General features: G+C 38.0%; 2 protein-coding genes across 3 annotated transcripts in view; one reads left to right on the forward strand and one right to left on the reverse strand.

Annotated features, from left to right (window-relative positions):
- MED23 (mediator complex subunit 23) overlaps nt 1–21,008 on the forward strand; it is a 238,667-nt gene that overhangs the window by 184,048 nt on the left and 33,611 nt on the right. The window lies entirely within an intron of this gene.
- Flo1 (flotillin-1) lies at nt 8,690–15,986 on the reverse strand. Of its 2 annotated transcripts, XM_073957496.1 has the most exons (9): nt 15,897–15,979; nt 15,600–15,672; nt 15,212–15,287; nt 14,688–15,042; nt 14,557–14,568; nt 13,100–13,570; nt 9,782–9,925; nt 9,545–9,709; nt 8,690–9,263 (listed from the first exon to the last, which is right to left on the reverse strand). In XM_073957496.1, exons 2-9 carry the CDS (start codon nt 15,649–15,651, stop codon nt 9,246–9,248), a joined length of 1,293 nt encoding a protein of 430 aa, XP_073813597.1. In that variant the 5' UTR covers nt 15,652–15,672; nt 15,897–15,979; the 3' UTR covers nt 8,690–9,245. The 2 variants fall into 2 exon arrangements, with proteins under 2 accessions (XP_073813597.1, XP_073813598.1); XM_073957497.1 differs by lacking the exon at nt 14,557–14,568 and having other exon boundaries at nt 15,897–15,986.

The raw sequence follows: 21,008 nt of genomic DNA on the forward strand, positions 1-21,008 counted from the left end.
TCTAAAGAAGCACCCTTTGTTTCGAAAAGGTTCTAAAGAAGCACCCTTTGTTTCGAAAAGGTTCTAAAGAAGCACCCTTTGTTTCGAAAAGGTTCTAAAGAAGCACCCTTTGTTTCGAAAAGGTTCTAAAGAAGCACCCTTTGTTTCGAAAAGGTTCTAAAGAAGCACCCTTTGTTTCGAAAAGGTTCTAAAGAAGCACCCTTTGTTTCGAAAAGGTTCTAAAGAAGCACCCTTTGTTTCGAAAAGGTTCTAAAGAAGCACCCTTTGTTTCGAAAAGGTTCTAAAGAAGCACCCTTTGTTTCGAAAAGGTTCTAAAGAAGCACCCTTTGTTTCGAAAAGGTTCTAAAGAAGCACCCTTTGTTTCGAAAAGGTTCTAAAGAAGCACCCTTTGTTTCGAAAAGGTTCTAAAGAAGCACCCTTTGTTTCGAAAAGGTTCTAAAGAAGCACCCTTTGTTTCGAAAAGGTTCTAAAGAAGCACCCTTTGTTTCGAAAAGGTTCTAAAGAAGCACCCTTTGTTTCGAAAAGGTTCTAAAGAAGCACCCTTTGTTTCGAAAAGGTTCTAAAGAAGCACCCTTTGTTTCGAAAAGGTTCTAAAGAAGCACCCTTTGTTTCGAAAAGGTTCTGAAGAAGCACCCTTTGTTTCGAAAAGGTTCTAAAGAAGCACCCTTTGTTTCGAAAAGGTTCTAAAGAAGCACCCTTTGTTTCGAAAAGGTTCTAAAGAAGCACCCTTTGTTTCGAAAAGGTTCTAAAGAAGCACCCTTTGTTTCGAAAAGGTTCTAAAGAAGCACCCTTTGTTTCGAAAAGGTTCTAAAGAAGCACCCTTTGTTTCGAAAAGGTTCTAAAGAAGCACCCTTTGTTTCGAAAAGGTTCTAAAGAAGCACCCTTTGTTTCGAAAAGGTTCTAAAGAAGCACCCTTTGTTTCGAAAAGGTTCTAAAGAAGCACCCTTTGTTTCGAAAAGGTTCTAAAGAAGCACCCTTTGTTTCGAAAAGGTTCTAAAGAAGCACCCTTTGTTTCGAAAAGGTTCTAAAGAAGCACCCTTTGTTTCGAAAAGGTTCTAAAGAAGCACCCTTTGTTTCGAAAAGGTTCTAAAGAAGCACCCTTTGTTTCGAAAAGGTTCTAAAGAAGCACCCTTTGTTTCGAAAAGGTTCTAAAGAAGCACCCTTTGTTTCGAAAAGGTTCTAAAGAAGCACCCTTTGTTTCGAAAAGGTTCTGAAGAAGCACCCTTTGTTTCGAAAAGGTTCTAAAGAAGCACCCTTTGTTTCGAAAAGGTTCTAAAGAAGCACCCTTTGTTTCGAAAAGGTTCTAAAGAAGCACCCTTTGTTTCGAAAAGGTTCTAAAGAAGCACCCTTTGTTTCGAAAAGGTTCTAAAGAAGCACCCTTTGTTTCGAAAAGGTTCTAAAGAAGCACCCTTTGTTTCGAAAAGGTTCTAAAGAAGCACCCTTTGTTTCGAAAAGGTTCTAAAGAAGCACCCTTTGTTTCGAAAAGGTTCTAAAGAAGCACCCTTTGTTTCGAAAAGGTTCTAAAGAAGCACCCTTTGTTTCGAAAAGGTTCTAAAGAAGCACCCTTTGTTTCGAAAAGGTTCTAAAGAAGCACCCTTTGTTTCGAAAAGGTTCTAAAGAAGCACCCTTTGTTTCGAAAAGGTTCTAAAGAAGCACCCTTTGTTTCGAAAAGGTTCTAAAGAAGCACCCTTTGTTTCGAAAAGGTTCTAAAGAAGCACCCTTTGTTTCGAAAAGGTTCTAAAGAAGCACCCTTTGTTTCGAAAAGGTTCTAAAGAAGCACCCTTTGTTTCGAAAAGGTTCTAAAGAAGCACCCTTTGTTTCGAAAAGGTTCTAAAGAAGCACCCTTTGTTTCGAAAAGGTTCTAAAGAAGCACCCTTTGTTTCGAAAAGGTTCTAAAGAAGCACCCTTTGTTTCGAAAAGGTTCTAAAGAAGCACCCTTTGTTTCGAAAAGGTTCTAAAGAAGCACCCTTTGTTTCGAAAAGGTTCTAAAGAAGCACCCTTTGTTTCGAAAAGGTTCTAAAGAAGCACCCTTTGTTTCGAAAAGGTTCTAAAGAAGCACCCTTTGTTTCGAAAAGGTTCTAAAGAAGCACCCTTTGTTTCGAAAAGGTTCTAAAGAAGCACCCTTTGTTTCGAAAAGGTTCTAAAGAAGCACCCTTTGTTTCGAAAAGGTTCTAAAGAAGCACCCTTTGTTTCGAAAAGGTTCTAAAGAAGCACCCTTTGTTTCGAAAAGGTTCTAAAGAAGCACCCTTTGTTTCGAAAAGGTTCTAAAGAAGCACCCTTTGTTTCGAAAAGGTTCTAAAGAAGCACCCTTTGTTTCGAAAAGGTTCTAAAGAAGCACCCTTTGTTTCGAAAAGGTTCTAAAGAAGCACCCTTTGTTTCGAAAAGGTTCTAAAGAAGCACCCTTTGTTTCGAAAAGGTTCTAAAGAAGCACCCTTTGTTTCGAAAAGGTTCTAAAGAAGCACCCTTTGTTTCGAAAAGGTTCTAAAGAAGCACCCTTTGTTTCGAAAAGGTTCTAAAGAAGCACCCTTTGTTTCGAAAAGGTTCTAAAGAAGCACCCTTTGTTTCGAAAAGGTTCTAAAGAAGCACCCTTTGTTTCGAAAAGGTTCTAAAGAAGCACCCTTTGTTTCGAAAAGGTTCTAAAGAAGCACCCTTTGTTTCGAAAAGGTTCTAAAGAAGCACCCTTTGTTTCGAAAAGGTTCTAAAGAAGCACCCTTTGTTTCGAAAAGGTTCTAAAGAAGCACCCTTTGTTTCGAAAAGGTTCTAAAGAAGCACCCTTTGTTTCGAAAAGGTTCTAAAGAAGCACCCTTTGTTTCGAAAAGGTTCTAAAGAAGCACCCTTTGTTTCGAAAAGGTTCTAAAGAAGCACCCTTTGTTTCGAAAAGGTTCTAAAGAAGCACCCTTTGTTTCGAAAAGGTTCTAAAGAAGCACCCTTTGTTTCGAAAAGGTTCTAAAGAAGCACCCTTTGTTTCGAAAAGGTTCTAAAGAAGCACCCTTTGTTTCGAAAAGGTTCTAAAGAAGCACCCTTTGTTTCGAAAAGGTTCTAAAGAAGCACCCTTTGTTTCGAAAAGGTTCTAAAGAAGCACCCTTTGTTTCGAAAAGGTTCTAAAGAAGCACCCTTTGTTTCGAAAAGGTTCTAAAGAAGCACCCTTTGTTTCGAAAAGGTTCTGAAGAAGCACCCTTTGTTTCGAAAAGGTTCTAAAGAAGCACCCTTTGTTTCGAAAAGGTTCTAAAGAAGCACCCTTTGTTTCGAAAAGGTTCTAAAGAAGCACCCTTTGTTTCGAAAAGGTTCTAAAGAAGCACCCTTTGTTTCGAAAAGGTTCTAAAGAAGCACCCTTTGTTTCGAAAAGGTTCTAAAGAAGCACCCTTTGTTTCGAAAAGGTTCTAAAGAAGCACCCTTTGTTTCGAAAAGGTTCTAAAGAAGCACCCTTTGTTTCGAAAAGGTTCTAAAGAAGCACCCTTTGTTTCGAAAAGGTTCTAAAGAAGCACCCTTTGTTTCGAAAAGGTTCTAAAGAAGCACCCTTTGTTTCGAAAAGGTTCTAAAGAAGCACCCTTTGTTTCGAAAAGGTTCTAAAGAAGCACCCTTTGTTTCGAAAAGGTTCTGAAGAAGCACCCTTTGTTTCGAAAAGGTTCTAAAGAAGCACCCTTTGTTTCGAAAAGGTTCTAAAGAAGCACCCTTTGTTTCGAAAAGGTTCTAAAGAAGCACCCTTTGTTTCGAAAAGGTTCTAAAGAAGCACCCTTTGTTTCGAAAAGGTTCTAAAGAAGCACCCTTTGTTTCGAAAAGGTTCTAAAGAAGCACCCTTTGTTTCGAAAAGGTTCTAAAGAAGCACCCTTTGTTTCGAAAAGGTTCTAAAGAAGCACCCTTTGTTTCGAAAAGGTTCTAAAGAAGCACCCTTTGTTTCGAAAAGGTTCTAAAGAAGCACCCTTTGTTTCGAAAAGGTTCTAAAGAAGCACCCTTTGTTTCGAAAAGGTTCTAAAGAAGCACCCTTTGTTTCGAAAAGGTTCTAAAGAAGCACCCTTTGTTTCGAAAAGGTTCTAAAGAAGCACCCTTTGTTTCGAAAAGGTTCTAAAGAAGCACCCTTTGTTTCGAAAAGGTTCTAAAGAAGCACCCTTTGTTTCGAAAAGGTTCTAAAGAAGCACCCTTTGTTTCGAAAAGGTTCTAAAGAAGCACCCTTTGTTTCGAAAAGGTTCTAAAGAAGCACCCTTTGTTTCGAAAAGGTTCTAAAGAAGCACCCTTTCTTTCAAAAGGGGTCTAAAGAAGCACCCTTTCTTTCAAAAGGGGTCTATAGAAGCACCCTTTCTTGCAGAAAGGGTCTGTAAAAGCACCCTTTCTTTCAAAAAGGGTCTATAGAAGCACCCTTTCTTGCAGAAAGGGTCTGTAAAAGCACCCTTTCTTTCAAAAAGGGTCTATAGAAGCACCCTTTCTTTCAAAAAGGGTCTATAGAAGCACCCTTTCTTTCAAAAAGGGTCTATAGAAGCACCCTTTCTTTCAAAAAGGGTCTATAGAAGCACCCTTTCTTTCAAAAAGGGTCTATAGAAGCACCGTTTCTTTCAAAAAGGGTCTATAGAAGCACCGTTTCTTTCAAAAAGGGTCTATAGAAGCACCCTTTCTTTCAAAAAGGTTCTAAAGAAGCACCCTTTGTTTCGAAAAGGTTCTAAAGAAGCACCCTTTGTTTCGAAAAGGTTCTAAAGAAGCACCCTTTGTTTCGAAAAGGTTCTAAAGAAGCACCCTTTGTTTCGCAAAGGTTCTAAAGAAGCAGCCTTTGTTTCGAAAAGGTTCTAAAGAAGCACCCTTTGTTTCGAAAAGGTTCTAAAGAAGCACCCTTTGTTTCGAAAAGGTTCTAAAGAAGCACCCTTTGTTTCGAAAAGGTTCTAAAGAAGCATCCTTTGTTTCGAAAAGGTTCTAAAGAAGCACCCTTTGTTTCGAAAAGGTTCTAAAGAAGCACCCTTTGTTTCGAAAAGGTTCTAAAGAAGCACCCTTTGTTTCGAAAAGGTTCTAAAGAAGCACCCTTTGTTTCGAAAAGGTTCTAAAGAAGCACCCTTTGTTTCGAAAAGGTTCTAAAGAAGCACCCTTTGTTTCGAAAAGGTTCTAAAGAAGCACCCTTTGTTTCGAAAAGGTTCTAAAGAAGCACCCTTTGTTTCGAAAAGGTTCTAAAGAAGCACCCTTTGTTTCGAAAAGGTTCTAAAGAAGCACCCTTTGTTTCGAAAAGGTTCTAAAGAAGCACCCTTTGTTTCGAAAAGGTTCTAAAGAAGCACCCTTTGTTTCGAAAAGGTTCTAAAGAAGCACCCTTTGTTTCGAAAAGGTTCTAAAGAAGCACCCTTTGTTTCGAAAAGGTTCTAAAGAAGCACCCTTTGTTTCGAAAAGGTTCTAAAGAAGCACCCTTTGTTTCGAAAAGGTTCTAAAGAAGCACCCTTTCTTTCAAAAGGGGTCTAAAGAAGCACCCTTTTCTTTCAAAAGGGGTCTATAGAAGCACCCTTTCTTGCAGAAAGGGTCTGTAAAAGCACCCTTTCTTTCAAAAAGGGTCTATAGAAGCACCCTTTCTTGCAGAAAGGGTCTGTAAAAGCACCCTTTCTTTCAAAAAGGGTCTATAGAAGCACCCTTTCTTTCAAAAAGGGTCTATAGAAGCACCCTTTCTTTCAAAAAGGGTCTATTGAAGCACCCTTTCTTTCAAAAAGGGTCTATAGAAGCACCCTTTCTTTCAAAAAGGGTCTATAGAAGCACCCTTTCTTTCAAAAAGGGTCTATAGAAGCACCCTTTCTTTCAAAAAGGGTCTATAGAAGCACCCTTTCTTTCAAAAAGGGTCTATAGAAGCACCCTTTCTTTCAAAAAGGGTCTATAGAAGCACCCTTTCTTTCAAAAAGGGTCTATAGAAGCACCCTTTCTTTCAAAAAGGGTCTATAGAAGCACCCTTTCTTTCAAAAAGGTTCTATAGAAGCACCCTTTCTTTCAAAAAGGGTCTATAGAAGCACCCTTTCTTTCGAAAAGGGTCTATAGAAGCACCCTTTCTTTCAAAAAGGGTCTATAGAAGCACCCTTTCTTTCAAAAAGGGTCTATAGAAGCACCCTTTCTTTCAAAAAGGGTCTACAGAAGCACCTTTTCTTTCAAAAAGGGTCTATAGAAGCACCCTTTCTTTCAAAAAGGGTCTATAGAAGCACCCTTTCTTTCAAAAAGGGTCTATAGAAGCACCCTTTCTTTCAAAAAGGGTCTATAGAAGCACCCTTTCTTTCAAAAAGGGTCTACAGAAGCACCTTTTCTTTCAAAAAGGGTCTATAGAAGCACCCTTTCTTTCAAAAAGGGTCTACAGAAGCACCTTTTCTTTCAAAAAGGGTCTATAGAAGCACCCTTTCTTTCAAAAAGGGTCTATAGAAGCACCCTTTCTTTCAAAAAGGGTCTATAGAAGCAGCCTTTCTTTCAAAAAGGGTCTATAGAAGCACCCTTTCTTTCAAAAGGGGTCTATAGAAGCACCCTTTCTTTCAGAAAGGGGCTATAGAAGCACCCTTTCTTTCAGAAAGGGGCTATAGAAGCACCCTTTCTTTCAAAAAGGGTCTATAGAAGCACCCTTTCTTTCAAAAAGGGTCTATAGAAGCACCCTTTCTTTCAAAAAGGGTCTATAGAAGCACCCTTTCTTTCAAAAAGGGTCTGTAGAAGCACCCTTTCTTTCAAAAAGGGTCTATAGAAGCACCCTTTCTTTCAAAAAGGGTCTATAGAAGCACCCTTTCTTTCAAAAAGGGTCTATAGAAGCACCCTTTCTTTCAAAAAGGGTCTATAGAAGCACCCTTTCTTTCAAAAAGGGTCTATAAAAGCACCTTTTCTTTCAAAAAGGGTCTATAGAAGCAGCCTTTCTTTCAAAAAGGGTCTATAGAAGCACCCTTTCTTTCAAAAGGGGTCTATAGAAGCACCCTTTCTTTCAGAAAGGGGCTATAGAAGCACCCTTTCTTTCAGAAAGGGGCTATAGAAGCACCCTTTCTTTCAAAAAGGGTCTATAGAAGCACCCTTTCTTTCAAAAAGGGTCTATAGAAGCACCCTTTCTTTCAAAAAGGGTCTATAGAAGCACCCTTTCTTTCAAAAAGGGTCTGTAGAAGCACCCTTTCTTTCAAAAAGGGTCTATAGAAGCACCCTTTCTTTCAAAAAGGGTCTATAGAAGCACCCTTTCTTTCAAAAAGGGTCTATAGAAGCACCCTTTCTTTCAAAAAGGGTCTATAGAAGCACCCTTTCTTTCAAAAAGGGTCTATAAAAGCACCTTTTCTTTCAAAAAGGGTCTATAGAAGCAGCCTTTCTTTCAAAAAGGGTCTATAGAAGCACCCTTTCTTTCAAAAGGGGTCTATAGAAGCACTCTTTCTTTCAGAAAGGGTCTATAGAAGCACCCTTTCTTTCAGAAAGGGGCTATAGAAGCACTCATTCTTTCAGGAAGGGACTTATAAGCCAGTCCGAATGGCGTGTCGCTACTGAAGCCGAAGTACAGGCCGATTTCTCTTTTGTTACCTGTAGCAGCCAGGCCCTTGAGGCCTTAGTCCTCACCAGCGTCAGAAATAACTATCTAGTTGCCGATCTTCAGCATGGTTTCCGTAAGCAGCTCAGCACGACAACAGCGCTTCACGACATCTCCACACATATTTGTCGAGGACTAAACCCGGATAAGCTGTGTGATGGAACAGTGATGGTGGCTCTTGACTTTGATAGGGCCGGTTCCGAATCGTCAGTTGCTTTGTATTCGTGCATGAAACTAGGGGTTCTTAAAATCCCATACTAGAGTAATTTTATGAAATTGCAGTAGTGGGGAACTCGATCTAATAACCCCTAGTTTCATGAATGAATACAAAGCAACTGACGATGCGGCACCAGCCCTATCAAAGGCTTTTTATAAGTTAAGAGCCACCATCACTGTTTTATCATCCATACTGTCAGGTACTCCTCGCTGTTTGGGACATTGAGCAGACAACCCTCCATCCAAGTCTAAAACGTTGGATAATCAATTATATTTGTGGACGCCAGTCGTACGTAGAATTCAGGAACAAAAAGTCCAAATCCCAAAGAGTGAAACAGCAGAACTGTTTAACCCTTACCTCTCCTGTATTCCGCACTCTCCAGACGGCATCCAGATCGTAATGTATGCAGATGACTGTACGATCCTGGTTGTGAAAGACTGAACTCCTATTTAACCTATCTTACCACCTTTTTTCACGTGTGGAATAAGTCGATTTCCGCCACTAAATCTACGGCCACTCTGTTCACCACATGAACGACGCAGGTGAGAAAAGAGTTGAATGTCGTGGTCGATGGTAGCAGAATTCCGTCTACAAACTGCACAAAATTCTAGGAGCCAAATTCGACACTACGTTCAAGCCTTAGCTGCCTGCATGCCTTAACTGCCTGCGACAAACTGAAAAGCAGGAACAAGGTCCTCAAGTGCCTCCTCACGTCTTCAGTGGGCCATCTACATTAGGAGGCAAAGATTCTTCCAGTACAGCAACACAATGAGGTGCTTTCGTTGCAGTACTTGCTCGGGTGTTACCGTGAGAGTTGGTAGTTCCTCAAGTAGGGTGATATGAACGTAACAGTTTTAACACCCTTACCAGACGGCATAGAAGCCAGCCTTATTCTGAACTTAAATTTCCCCTATAAGATGAGGGGACAGAGGACAAAACTCACGGGGAGTAGAAAAACTACAACTAATTAAAACACAACAAATTACTTTTGTTTATACAAAAAGAGTATATATTTTTCTTGTCGACATGAAAGTTACAATTACATACAATCAGTTTTGATGCCTTATTTATTTTATTTTTTTTTCTGTTAGTACACGAAAAAGTACAAAATACAAGTGTATAATCTTATGGGATTTTGTTCATTATTATTTTTTTCTTTTGTGTGATTTTCCATGTAAATTTTAGTAGAAAATATGAAGTGTTTGTAAAAAATATTTTTTTAGCAAAAAGTATACCATAAAAGAAAACAAAACAAGAAGTAAATATGTATATAAATTAACAAAAAATTGTTTTTGTGCAATAAGTTAATACCTGACAAACGACGATATTTACCACAGTTGAAAAAAAAAATAATTGTTTAACAAAAAAGTGAGATTCGGTTAAATTTTACAAATGTAATCCTCAAAAATGTGTGTGTGTGTATAAAGTTTTATAAATGCATAATAAAATATTTTTTTAATTTCGTTTTTTATGATGTTCATACATTTTCCAATATGTTTTTGATTGACTTGACTTGACAGATTATAATCAAAGATTGTTTTTTTAAGCAGCATGCACAGACTGAAAATAAAAATAAGAAAAATAAAAGAAAACTAATTTAAAAAAGTATTCTATATAAAGATGTTATCATTAGTAGAGAGAAAGATAGAGTAGAGTATAAAGTTGTTGAGGGCAAAAAGTGTAATTGATTGTAAGTTGTTGCTGGTTTTTTTTAAGTCTTATGTTTTGTTAACTAAATTGAATTTGTTTTTTTTATAATTTTTTATCTTCGGCACATAAGAATGTTTTTGTTAAGATCATGTGTTCCCTCCTTATTATATAAATGCAGGATTGGGACGTACCCGAGCAATATCAACACCGGTTATATTCTTAACAAGTTCTGGTACTTTATTGACAATTTGTAAAACTTCGCCAGTTAGTTTGGCAGCACCAATTTCACCCTGTCCCGATGATACCATGGTGATTTTCTTTGCCTGCGACAATGGAGCAGCAACTTCAGCGGCCACCTTAAATTAACAAGAGGGGAATAATATATTATTTAAGGGTTTGAATAGTTATTGCATTTCAAGAGAATTTACCTTGGGTAATGTGTCCAACAACATTTCAACCATGGCTGCTTCACGATATTCACGCCAGGCCTCGGCCTTTTGACTCATTTGTTCTGCCTCAGCTTTAGCCTTGACGGCAATAGCAAAGGCTTCAGCTTCACCGCGTATTTTAATCTGAAATAAAAATGGAATAATTTAAAACTTTATAGGACTCCCAATAGAATACCAAACCAATAGGTCTTCCTATAGACTATCAAAAGGTCTTCTTATAAAAATACCTTCCTACATATGAACAAAATGTCTTCCAATAGAAGACCATAAGGTATTCCAATAGAAGGCGAAAAGTTCTTCCTATAGAAGGTCAAAAGGACTTCTAATAGAAGACCAGAAGGTCTTCCTGCAAGAAACCTAAAGTTCTTCCTATAGAAGTCCTAAAGGTCTTCCTATAGAAGACCAAAAGGTCTTCTTAAAGAAGATCAAAAGGTCAAAATTTCTCCATATAAAGACGAACAGAATTCCCAAAGGTCTTCTAATAGAAGAATGCAGGTCTTCCTATAGCTGACCAAGAGGTCTTCTTACAAAAGATGTCTTCCTAGAGATGACCGAAAGGTCAAGGTCTCACCAAATGGTCTTCACATATAGTCTTCTAATAGAAGATCAAAAGGTCTTCCTATAAAAGACCAGAAGCCCTTCCTTCAGATGAACGAAAGATCTTTTTATAGAAAAACTGAAGGCTTTCCTATAGACGAACAAAATATATTCCAATAGGAAACCAAAAGGAAAATCTGTTTGTCTTCAATTGGGAGACCATTTGGTCTTCTAAAAAAAGATATTTTGGTCTTCTATAGGAAGACCTTTTTGTCTTCTATAGGAAGACCTTTTAGTTTTGTATAGGAAGAAGTTTCCTATAGGAAGAAGTTTCCTATAGAAAACTAAAAGGTCTTCCTATAGAAGACAAAAAGGCCTTCCTACAGAAGTCCAAAATATCTTCTTTTAGAAGACCAAAAGGTATTCCTATTGAAGACCAAATGGCTTTCCTATAGACGAACAAAATATATTCCAATAGGAAACCAAAAGGAAAATCTGTTGGTCTTCAATTGGGAGACCTTTTGGTCTTCTATAGGAAGAACTTTTTGTCTTCTAACAAAAGATATTTTGGTCTTCTGTAGGAAGGTCTTTTTGTCTTCTATAGGAAGACCTTTTAGTTTTGTATAGGAAGAAGTTTCCTATAGAAAACTAGAAGGTCTTCCTATAGAAGACAAAAAGGCCTTCCTACAGAAGTCAAAAATATCTTCTTTTAGAAGACCAAAAGGTCTTCCTATTGAAGACCAAGGGAAAGGGGGCTTCAAAAGATCATTTCCAAAGGAAATTGTGCTTCTAAAGATGTTTTCCATAGGAAAGGGTGCTTCTAAAGATCCTTTCCTAAGGAAAGGGTGCTTCTAAAGATCCTTTCGTAAGGAAAGGGTGCTTCTAAAGATCCTTTCCAAAAGAAAAGGTGCTTCTAAATATCATTTCCAAATGAAATTGGGGCTTCTAAAGATTTTTTCCAAAGGGAAGGGTGTTTCTAAAGATCGTTTCCAAAGAAAATGGTGCTACTAAAGATCGTTACCAAAGCAAATGGTGCTTCTAAAGATCCTTTCCAAAGAAAAGGGTGCATCTAAAGATCCTTTCCAAAAGAAAAGGTGCTTCTAAAGATCATTTCCGAAGAAAAGGGTGCTTCCAAAGAACCTCTCCAAGGGAAAGGGGGCTTCTAAAGATCATTTCCAAAGGAAATGGTGCTTCTAAAGATCCTTTCCAAGGGAAAGGGGGCTTCTAAATATCATTTCCAAAGGAAATGGTGCTTCTAAAGATTTTTTCCAAAGGAAAGGATGCTTCTAAAGATCGTTTCCAAAGGAAATGGTGCTTCTAAAGATCTTTCCAAAGAAAAGGGTGCTTCTAAAGATCCTTTCCAAAGGAAAGAGTGCTTCTAAAGATTCTTTCCAAAGGAAAGAGTGCTTCTAACCATCCTTTCCAAAGGAAAAGGTGCTTCTAAAGATCCTTTCCTAAGGAAAAGGTGCTTCTAAAGATCCTTTCCTAAGGAATAGGTGCTTCTAAAGATCCTTTCCTAAGGAAAGAGTGCTTCTAAAGATCCTTTCCAAAGGAAAAGGTGCTTCTAAAGATCCTTTCCTAAGGAAAGGGTGCTACTAAAGATTCTTTCCAAAGCAAATGGTGCTTCTAAAGATCCTTTCCCAAGGGAAAGGGGGCTTCAAAAGATCATTTCCAAAAGAAAAGGTGCTTCTAAATATCATTTCCAAAGAAAATGGTGCTACTAAAGATGTTTTCCAAAGGAAAGGGTGCTTCTAAAGATCCTTTCCTAAGGAAAGGGTGCTTCTAAAGATCCTTTCGTAAGGAAAGGGTGCTTCTAAAGATCCTTTCCAAAAGAAAAGGTGCTTCTAAATATCATTTCCAAAGAAAATGGTGCTACTAAAGATCGTTACCAAAGCAAATGGTGCTTCTAAAGATCCTTTCCAAAGAAAAGGGTGCATCTAAAGATCCTTTCCAAAAGAAAAGGTGCTTCTAAAGATCATTTCCGAAGAAAAGGGTGCTTCCAAAGATCCTCTCCAAGGGAAAGGGGGCTTCTAAAGATCATTTCCAAAGGAAATGGTGCTTCTAAAGATCCTTTCCAAGGGAAAGTGGGCTTCTAAATATCATTTCCAAAGGAAATGGTGCTTCTAAAGATTTTTTCCAAAGGAAAGGATGCTTCTAAAGATCGTTTCCAAAGGAAATGGTGCTTCTAAAGATCTTTCCAAAGAAAAGGGTGCTTCTAAAGATCTTTCCAAAGAAAAGGGTGCTTCTAAAGATCCTTTCCAAAAGAAAGAGTGCTTCTAAAGATTCTTTCCAAAGGAAAGAGTGCTTCTAACCATCCTTTCCAAAGGAAAAGGTGCTTCTAAAGATCCTTTCCTAAGGAAAAGGTGCTTCTAAAGATCCTTTCCTAAGGAAAAGGTGCTTCTAAAGATCCTTTCCTAAGGAAAGAGTGCTTCTAAAGATCCTTTCCAAAGGAAAAGGTGCTTCTAAAGATCCTTTCCTAAGGAAAGGGTGCTACTAAAGATTCTTTCCAAAGCAAATGGTGCTTCTAAAGATCCTTTCCCAAGGAAAGAGTGCTTCTAAAGATCCTTCCCAAAGTAAAGGCTGCTTCCAAAAATCCTTTAAAAAGTAAAATCTGCTTCCAAAGATCCTTTAAAATGGAAAGGGTGCTTCTAAAGATCCTTTCCTATAGAAAACTATGTTCTTCTATAAATATATTTAATCTAATAACACCTGTGGATGCCTTCTATAATTCCAAAATCCAAAGTTTTCCTAATTACTCACCGATTCAGCTTCTGCCTCAGCCTCCATAACTATACGCATCTTATTGGCCTCGGCAATTTTCTCCAAACGATATTTCTCAGCTTCGGCCGGACGACGGATAGTTGCCTCAAGTTCCTTTTCACGTCTTTGAATTTCCTGCTGTTGTACGGCAATCTCTTGGGTGCGTTCAATAACCTTGACTTGCATTTGCTCCTCCTTTATGCGTTGTTTGGTCTTAGCCGCTTGCAGTTCATAGGCCATTTCAGCTTCGGCTTTTTTCGTTTGGACTTCAACGTCATAGGCAGCTTTTTTAATTTCAAAATCACGTTGTGCCTTGGCAATTTCCGTATCGTTGAGGAAACGTGAAGCCATACGTTGTTCTTCAGCAATGGCTTCTTTGATTTGGGCATCACAGCGAGCCTCAGCCTCACCAATGCGAGCATCACGTTTAACTTCAGCCGTACGGGCCATACCTAATGATTTCAAATAACCCTAGGGGGGGAGGTTGTAAAGATAATTTTAAATATCATTCTTTACGACACGAAAGTGTAGGAGGAGTGGGAACACCAGTTTGCATAGGGGAGTTTGTATATATGTACATAGCAATGAAATTTAACCGGGGATTTTGCGTACTCAATTTTTTAACAAACTGGTGTTTTTTGTTAACATCGACTTTTCTACAACATAAGCATCACAACAACTAAAATAACATACAGTGACTGTCACTAAAAATGATGCAACCTGAAATAAAAAATGTAAACGTTGATAACTTGGAAACGAGTTGAGATATATTAACAATTCAAAAAACAATTTTACAGGCCGAAGAGTTGTCTTTAAGATGGCGTACAAAAATATTCCGTTTACAGTACAGTTATACTAAAATTTTATCGGATTTTTACCTCTATCAGGGCAACGCCGTTAAAGACTAGTATAATATAGGGCATGCCTGGCTAATACAGGACTTTCCGTATATCATTAGGTTGTTTGTACGTAGTCTGGATACAACCCATCATGATTTTTCATGGTCAATTTTTGGAAAATAACTTCAAAAACTAGAAATTTCTAGCCAAATTAATTGCCTACAAACGGACATTAATTACAAACATGCCAATATTACGTCAAGAATATAATTTTTTCTATCGGAATCATTGACAAAACTACTGAAAACGATAGGGAACCAATAATTCCACCATTCTGAGTATTAAAATTGCATAAAAAGCGAAAAATTGGAATTTTTTAATCGATTATTTTGGTGCATCATTTTTAATGCTCACATTAAAAAGGTATAACGGTACCTTAAACGGAATATACGCCATCTTAAAGATAACTCTTCGTCATACAAAATTGTTTTTTGAATTGTTAAAAAATCTCAACTCGTTTCCAAGTTATCAACGTTTACATTTTTTATTTCAGGTTGCATCATTTTTAGTGACAGTCACTGTATGTACATTGTGCAACGTAAATTAGTCTATTCCTACCTTGGCTGCTCCCTGTCATGTATTGAATTAAAGTGTATGTTTAATAAACAAAATAAAAAAGAAAGAAAATAAAGTATTCATTCCAAAATAAAATTTAAAACAATTTTGATTAACAATTCCTTTCTTCTTACCTCTTCATCGCGTATATCTTTTATGGTGTAGGAGACCACTGAAATGCCCATATTTGCCAAATCAGATGAGGCCACTTCAAACACTTGTTTGCTAAACTTCTTGCGATCCTTGTAGATTTCTTCAACCGTCATTGATCCCATTATGGCGCGTTGATGGCCCTCTAGGGTGACCAAAGCAATGTGACGTATCTCCGATTCAGGTTTACCCAAAAATTGTTCACATGCAGTCAATAGCATGTCCTCATTTTGACCTTGAATTTTCACTTGGGCAATACCAGTAACCGAAATGGGTACACCCTGACTGGTATAGACACAAGGACTTTCAACTTGCAAAGTCATTGTGTTCAAAGATATTCTGAAAAATACAAATATTAGACTTGTTTTTGTTTATTTTATGTTATTTTGAAGAAATGGAATTCGGATTTCTTTTTATTGTTGGCGATATGTTAGCAAAGTTAGTTGGTGGCCAATTCCTCAAAATAGATAGTTTCAACTAGATACAACTTTCCCATTTACACACTTACCTTTGAACTTGTTGGATTGTTGGCCATACAAAGGCGCGACCTCCTGGCACTAACAGCGGTTTCATATAACAACATCCTGCAAAGAAATAAACAACATTTTAAAATTTTAAATAATATATCAATACAACGGTAAATTAGCGTTGGCATTCATATATGTATTAATCGAAACGCCACAACCATCTCTAGTTAGAATTCTTCAAATATCGATAAATCCGTATATGACGTCAAAAGGCTGATATCACCCAATCTTTCATGTTAATTAAAACCACTTTTTTTATTAAAAAAAAACTCGTAATATTTCTTACAATTTCATTTGAAAAACAGCTTCTTCCAATGTACAAGGTGCTGAAATTGTTCATCAAAGCATTACAACATATTCCAAAATTACCTGAAACCACCAGTGCCTCGTTGGGACCGCAAGTTACAAAACCCCAAGCCATTAATAAATGCTATCCAAAATACTATTTACGAAAAGAAACACAAACGTTATCAAATTATCGACTATAAATAGAATATGTAGAACACTTTGTGGTTGGTTAATTTGTACGTTTCTTATGGAATTTGATGAATTTAATAAAGCAAGTTGGAGCAAAACATGAAATGTTCTAATTTTGCTTTGGCAGTCGAAAAGTATGAATATATACTAAATATTTTGGCCGGCTTGACGGGATATTTGGCCACTTGCCTTTTATGCGCAGGATCAATCCCAATGTCCAATGTAATGTTTACCTTTCAGACAAATTCTGACAGTAAAAACAATAGGCTTTTCATGTGAGTAATGTCAACATACTCAAGTGTATAAAAACGCCTAATTCGACGGGTAAAAAATACAGAGTTGTATGCAAAAAATGTTTAACAAAACGTAGCATTAAATTACAAATTTTAACGGATTTTCATTTTCAAAAGGCGGTGAAATTGTAGCAGATTTGTTTTGCTTAATAATTTGATTTTTTTTTCGGACAGGTAAATGGATTTTAGCTTGAGAAACATGAAAATAAATGGTATTTTCCAGAACTCCAAGAATCTACTAAAGGGGAGTACACACCATCAGTCAAAACTGACAGTCAACGTACTTTTACGACAGATTAGAAAAACAATTATTCAGCTAGACTTTGATATTAACGAAATAGACGTCGATGACTGTCAGTTTTGTTGGTCAGTGTGTACTACGCTTAATTCTTAATATTTTTCGATAAGTAAAAGGAAATTTCTTATCGTAGTAAAAATTAGTAGATTATTGCAGGTTCTGGAACAGGCATAAAATCTGTTAAGGGTGCTTCCAAATATCCTTTCCAAAGGAAAGGGTGCTTCTAAAGATCCTTTCCAAAGGAAAGGGTGTTCTAAAGATCCTTTCCAAAGGAAAGGGTGCTTCTAAAGATCCTTTCCAAAGGAAAGGTTGCTTCTAAAGATCCTTTCCAAAGGAAAGGTTGCTTCTAAAGATCCTTTCCAAAGGAAAGGGTGCTTCTAAAGATCCTTTCCAAAGGAAAGGGTGCTTCTAAGGATCATTTCCAAAGGAAAGGGTGCTTCTAAAGATCCTTTCCGAATAAAGGGGTGCTTCTAAAGATCCTTTCCGAATAAAGGGGTGCTTCTAAAGATCCTTTCCGAATAAAGGGGTGCTTCTAAAGATCCTTCTCGAAGGATAAAGAGTGTTTCTAAAGATCCTTTCCAAAGGAAAGGGTGCTTCTAAAGATCCTTTCCAAAGGAAAGGGTGCTTCTTCCAAAGGAACGGGTGCTTCTAAAGATCCTTTCCAAAGGAAAGGGTGCTTCTTCCAAAGGAACGGGTGCTTCTAAAGACCCTTTCCTAAGGAATGGGTGCTTCTAAAGACCCTTTCCTAAGGAATGAGTGTTTCTAAAGACCCTTTCCTAAGGAATGAGTGCTTCTAAAGACCCTTTCCTAAGGAATGGGTGCTTCTAAAGACCATTTCCAAAGGAAAGGGTGCTTCTAAAGACCATTTCCAAAGGAAAGGGTGCTTCTAAAGATCCTTTCCAAAGGAAAGGGTGCTTCTAAAGATCCTTTCCAAAAGAAAGGGTGCTTCTAAAGATCCTTTCCAAAGGAAAGAGTGCTTCTAAAGATCCTTTCCAAAGGAAAGAGTGCTTCTAAAGATCCATTCCAAAGGTAAGGGTGCTTCTAAAGATCCTTTCCAAAGGAAAGGGTGCTTCTAAAGATCCTTTCCAAAGGAAATGGTGCTTCTAAAGATCCTTTCCAAAGAAAAGGGTGCTTCTAAAGATCCTTTCCAAAGAAAAGGGTGCTTCTAAAGATCCTTTCCAAAGAAAAGGGTGCTTCTAAAGATCCTTTCCAAAGAAAAGGGTGCTTCTAAAGATCCTTTCCAAAGGAAAGAGTGCTTCTAAAAACCCTTTCCAAAGGAAAGAGTGCTTCTAAAAATCCTTTCCAAAGGAAAGGGTGCTTCCAAAGATCCTTTTCAAAGGAACGGGTGATTCTAAAGATCCTTTTCAAAGGATATGGTGCTTCAAAAGATCCTTCCCAAAGTAAATACTGTTTCTTCCAAAGGAAAGGATGCTTCTAAAGATGGTTTCCGAAGGAAATGGTGCTTCTAAAGATCCTTTTCAAAGGAAAGGTGCTTCAAAAGATCCGTTCTAAAGCAAAGGGTGCTTCTAAAGATCTTTTTTAAAGGAAAGGGTGTTTCTAAGGATCCTGTCCAAAGGGAAGATTGCTTCCAAAGATCCTTTCCAACGGAAAGGGTGCTTCTAAAGATCCTTTTCAAAGGGAAGGGTGCTTCTAAAGATCCTTTTCAAAGGGAAGGGTGCTTCTAAAGATCCTTTCCAAACGAAAGGGGGCTTCTAAAGATGGTTTCCAAAGGAAAGGGTGCTTCTAAAGATCATTACCAAAGGAAAGGGTGCGTCTAAAGATCCTTTCCAAAGGAAAGTGCACTTCTTCCAAAGCAAAGGGTGCTTTTTCAGAGAAAATGTTCTAAAGACCTTTTGCAGAGGAAATGGTGCTCCTAAAGACCCTTTTCAGAGGAAAGGATGCTTCGAAAGGACCTTTCCAAAGGAATGGGTGTTTGTAAAAATCCTTTCCAAAGGAAAGAGTGCGTCTAAAGATACTTTCCAAAGGAAAGGGTGCGTCTAAAGATCCTTTCCAAAGGAAAGGGTGCGTCTAAAGATCCTTTCCAAAGGAAAGAATGCTTCTAAAGATCCTTTCCAAAGGAAAGAGTGCTTCTAAAGATCCTTTCCAAAGGAAAGAGTGCTTCTAAAGATCCTTTCCAAAGGAAAGAGTGCTTCTAAAGATCCTTTCCTAAACAAAGGATGCTTCTAAAGATCCTTTTCAAAGAAAAGGGTGCTTCTAAATATCCTTTCCAAAGGAAATGGTGCTTCTAAAGATCCTTTCCAAACGAAAGGGGGCTTCTAAAGATGGTTTCCAAAGGAAAGGGTGCTTCTAAAGATCATTACCAAAGGAAAGGGTGCTTCTAAAGATCATTACCAAAGGAAAGGGTGCTTCTAAAGATCCTTTCCTGAGGAAAGGGTGCTTCTAAAGATCCTTTCCAAAGGAAAGGGTGCTTCTAAAGATCCTTTCCAAAGGAAAGGGTGCTTCTAAAGATCCTTTCCAAAGGCTTCTATAGATCCTTTCCAAAGAAAAGGGTGCTTCTAAAGATCCTTTCCAAAGAAAAGGGTGCTTTTAAAGATCCATTCCAAAGAAAAAGGTGCTTTTAAAGATCCATTCCAAAGAAAATGGTGCTTCTAAAGATTCTTTCCAAAGGAAAGGGTGCTTCTAAAGATCCTTTCCAAAGGAAAGGGTGCTTTTAAAGATCCTTTCCAAAGGAAAGGTTGCTTTTAAAGATCCTTTCCAAAGGAAAGGGTGCTTGTAAAGATCCTTTCCAAAGGAAATGGTGCTTCTAAAGATCCTTTCCAAAGGAAAGGGTGCTTCTAAAGATCCTTTTCAAAGGAAAGGGTGCTTCTAAAGATCCTTTTCAAAGGAAAGGGTGCTTCTAAAGATCCTTTCCAAAGGAAAGGGTGCTTGTAAAGATCCTTTTCAAAGGAAAGGGTGCTTCTAAAGATCCTTTCCAAAGGAAAGGGTGCTTCTAAAGATCCTTTCCAAAGGAAAGGGTGCTTCTAAAGATCCTTTCCAAAGGAAAGGGTGCTTCTAAAGATCCTTTCCAAAGGAAAGGCTGCTTCTAAAGATCCTTTCCAAAGGAAAGGCTGCTTCTAAAGATCCTTTCCAAAGGAATGGGTGCTTCTAAAGACCCTTTCCAAAGGAATGGGTGCTTCTAAAGACACTTTCCAAAGGAATGGGTGCTTCTAAAGACCCTTTCCAAAGGAATGGGTGCTTCTAAAGACCCTTTCCAAAGGAATGGGTGCTTCTAAAGACCCTTTCCAAAGGAATGGGTGCTTCTAAAGACCCTTTCCAAAGGAATGGGTGCTTCTAAAGATCCTTTTCAAAGAAAAGTGTGCTTCTAAAAATCCTTTTCAAAGAAAAGGGTGCTTCTAAAGATCCTTTTCAAAGAAAAGGATGCTTCTAAAGATCTTTTTCAAAGGAAAGGGCGTTTCTAAAGATCCTTTCTCAAGGAAAAGGTTCTTCTAAAGATCCTTTCCAAACGAAAGAGTGCTTCTTAAGACATTTCCCATAGGAAAGGGTGCTTCTAAAGATCCTTTCCAAAGGAAAGGGTGCTTCTAAAGATCCTTTCCAAAGGAAAGGGTGCTTCTAAAGATTCTTTCCAAAGGAAAGGGTGCTTCTAAAGATTCTTTCCAAAGGAAAGGGTGCTTCTAAAGATCCTTTCCAAAGGAAAAGGTGCTTCTAAAGATCCTTTCCAAAGGAAAGGGTGCTTTTAAAGATCCTTTCCAAAGGAAAGGGTGCTTTTAAAGATCCTTTCCAAAGGAAAGGGTGCTTCTAAAGATCCTTTCCAAAGGAAAGGGTGCTTTTAAAGATCCTTTCCAAAGGAAAGGGTGCTTTTAAAGATCCTTTCCAAAGGAAAGGGTGCTTCTAAAGATCCTTTCCAAAGGAAAGGGTGCTTCTAAAGATCCTTTCCAAAGGAAAGGGTGCTTCTAAAGATCCTTTCCAAAGGAAAGGGTGCTTCTAAAGATCCTTTCCAAAGGAAAGGGTGCTTCTAAAGATCCTTTCCAAAGGAAAGGGTGCTTCTAAAGATCCTTTAAAAGGAAAGGGTGCTTCTAAAGATCCTTTCCAAAGGAAAGGGTGCTTCTAAAGATCCTTTCCAAAGGAAAGGGTGCTTCTAAAGATCCTTTCCAAAGGAAAGGGTGCTTCTAAAGATCCTTTCCAAAGGAAAGGGTGCTTCTAAAGATCCTTTCTAAAGGAAAGGGTGCTTCTAAAGCAGGGACGAGCTTCTTTGCTTAGATCGTATAGTGAGGGCGCCCACTGAGTTGTTTTTGCATTTGCTTCTCTCTCTCACGTACACTGTAAATGAATGTAAACAAACAAAAACATAATGTGGTTGTTGCTTTTTTCACTCATACGTCCATACATGTCTTCGCTTTGGTTGTATTTCTGTGGTCGTCGCTGTTCTAAAGATCCTTTCCAAAGGAAAGGGTGCTTCTAAAGATCCTTTTCAAAGGAAAGGGTGCTTCTAAAGATCCTTTCCAAAGGAAATGGTGCTTCTAAAGATCCTTTCCAAACGAAAGGGGGCTTCTAAAGATCGTTTCCAAAGGAAAGAGTGCTTCTAAAGATCATTTCTTAAACAAAGGATGCTTCCAAAGATCCTTTCCAAAGAAAAGGGTGCTTCTAAATATCCTTTTCAAAGAAATGGTGCTTCTAAAGATCCTTTCCAAACGAAAGGGGGCTTCTAAAGATCGTTTCCAAAGGAACTTGTGCTTCTAAAGATCGATTCCA

Source organism: Musca autumnalis, unplaced genomic scaffold, assembly GCF_047663935.1.
Source record: "Musca autumnalis isolate F117 unplaced genomic scaffold, ASM4766393v1 scaffold_5, whole genome shotgun sequence".
NCBI classification, from domain to species: Eukaryota; Metazoa; Arthropoda; class Insecta; order Diptera; family Muscidae; genus Musca; species Musca autumnalis.

Bases quoted from the DNA above. Each gene is read 5' to 3' on its own strand.
- Flo1 (XM_073957496.1), bottom strand. From the start codon at position 15,651: ATGGCTTGGGGTTTTGTAACTTGCGGTCCCAACGAGGCACTGGTGGTT. The intron at 15,043-15,211 runs GTAAGTGTGTAA...TGTATTTTTCAG, and splicing joins ACAATCCAACAAGTTCAAAG to AATATCTTTGAACACAATGA. The intron at 9,926-13,099 runs GTGAGTAATTAG...TTTTTATTTCAG, and splicing joins CTGAGGCAGAAGCTGAATCG to ATTAAAATACGCGGTGAAGC.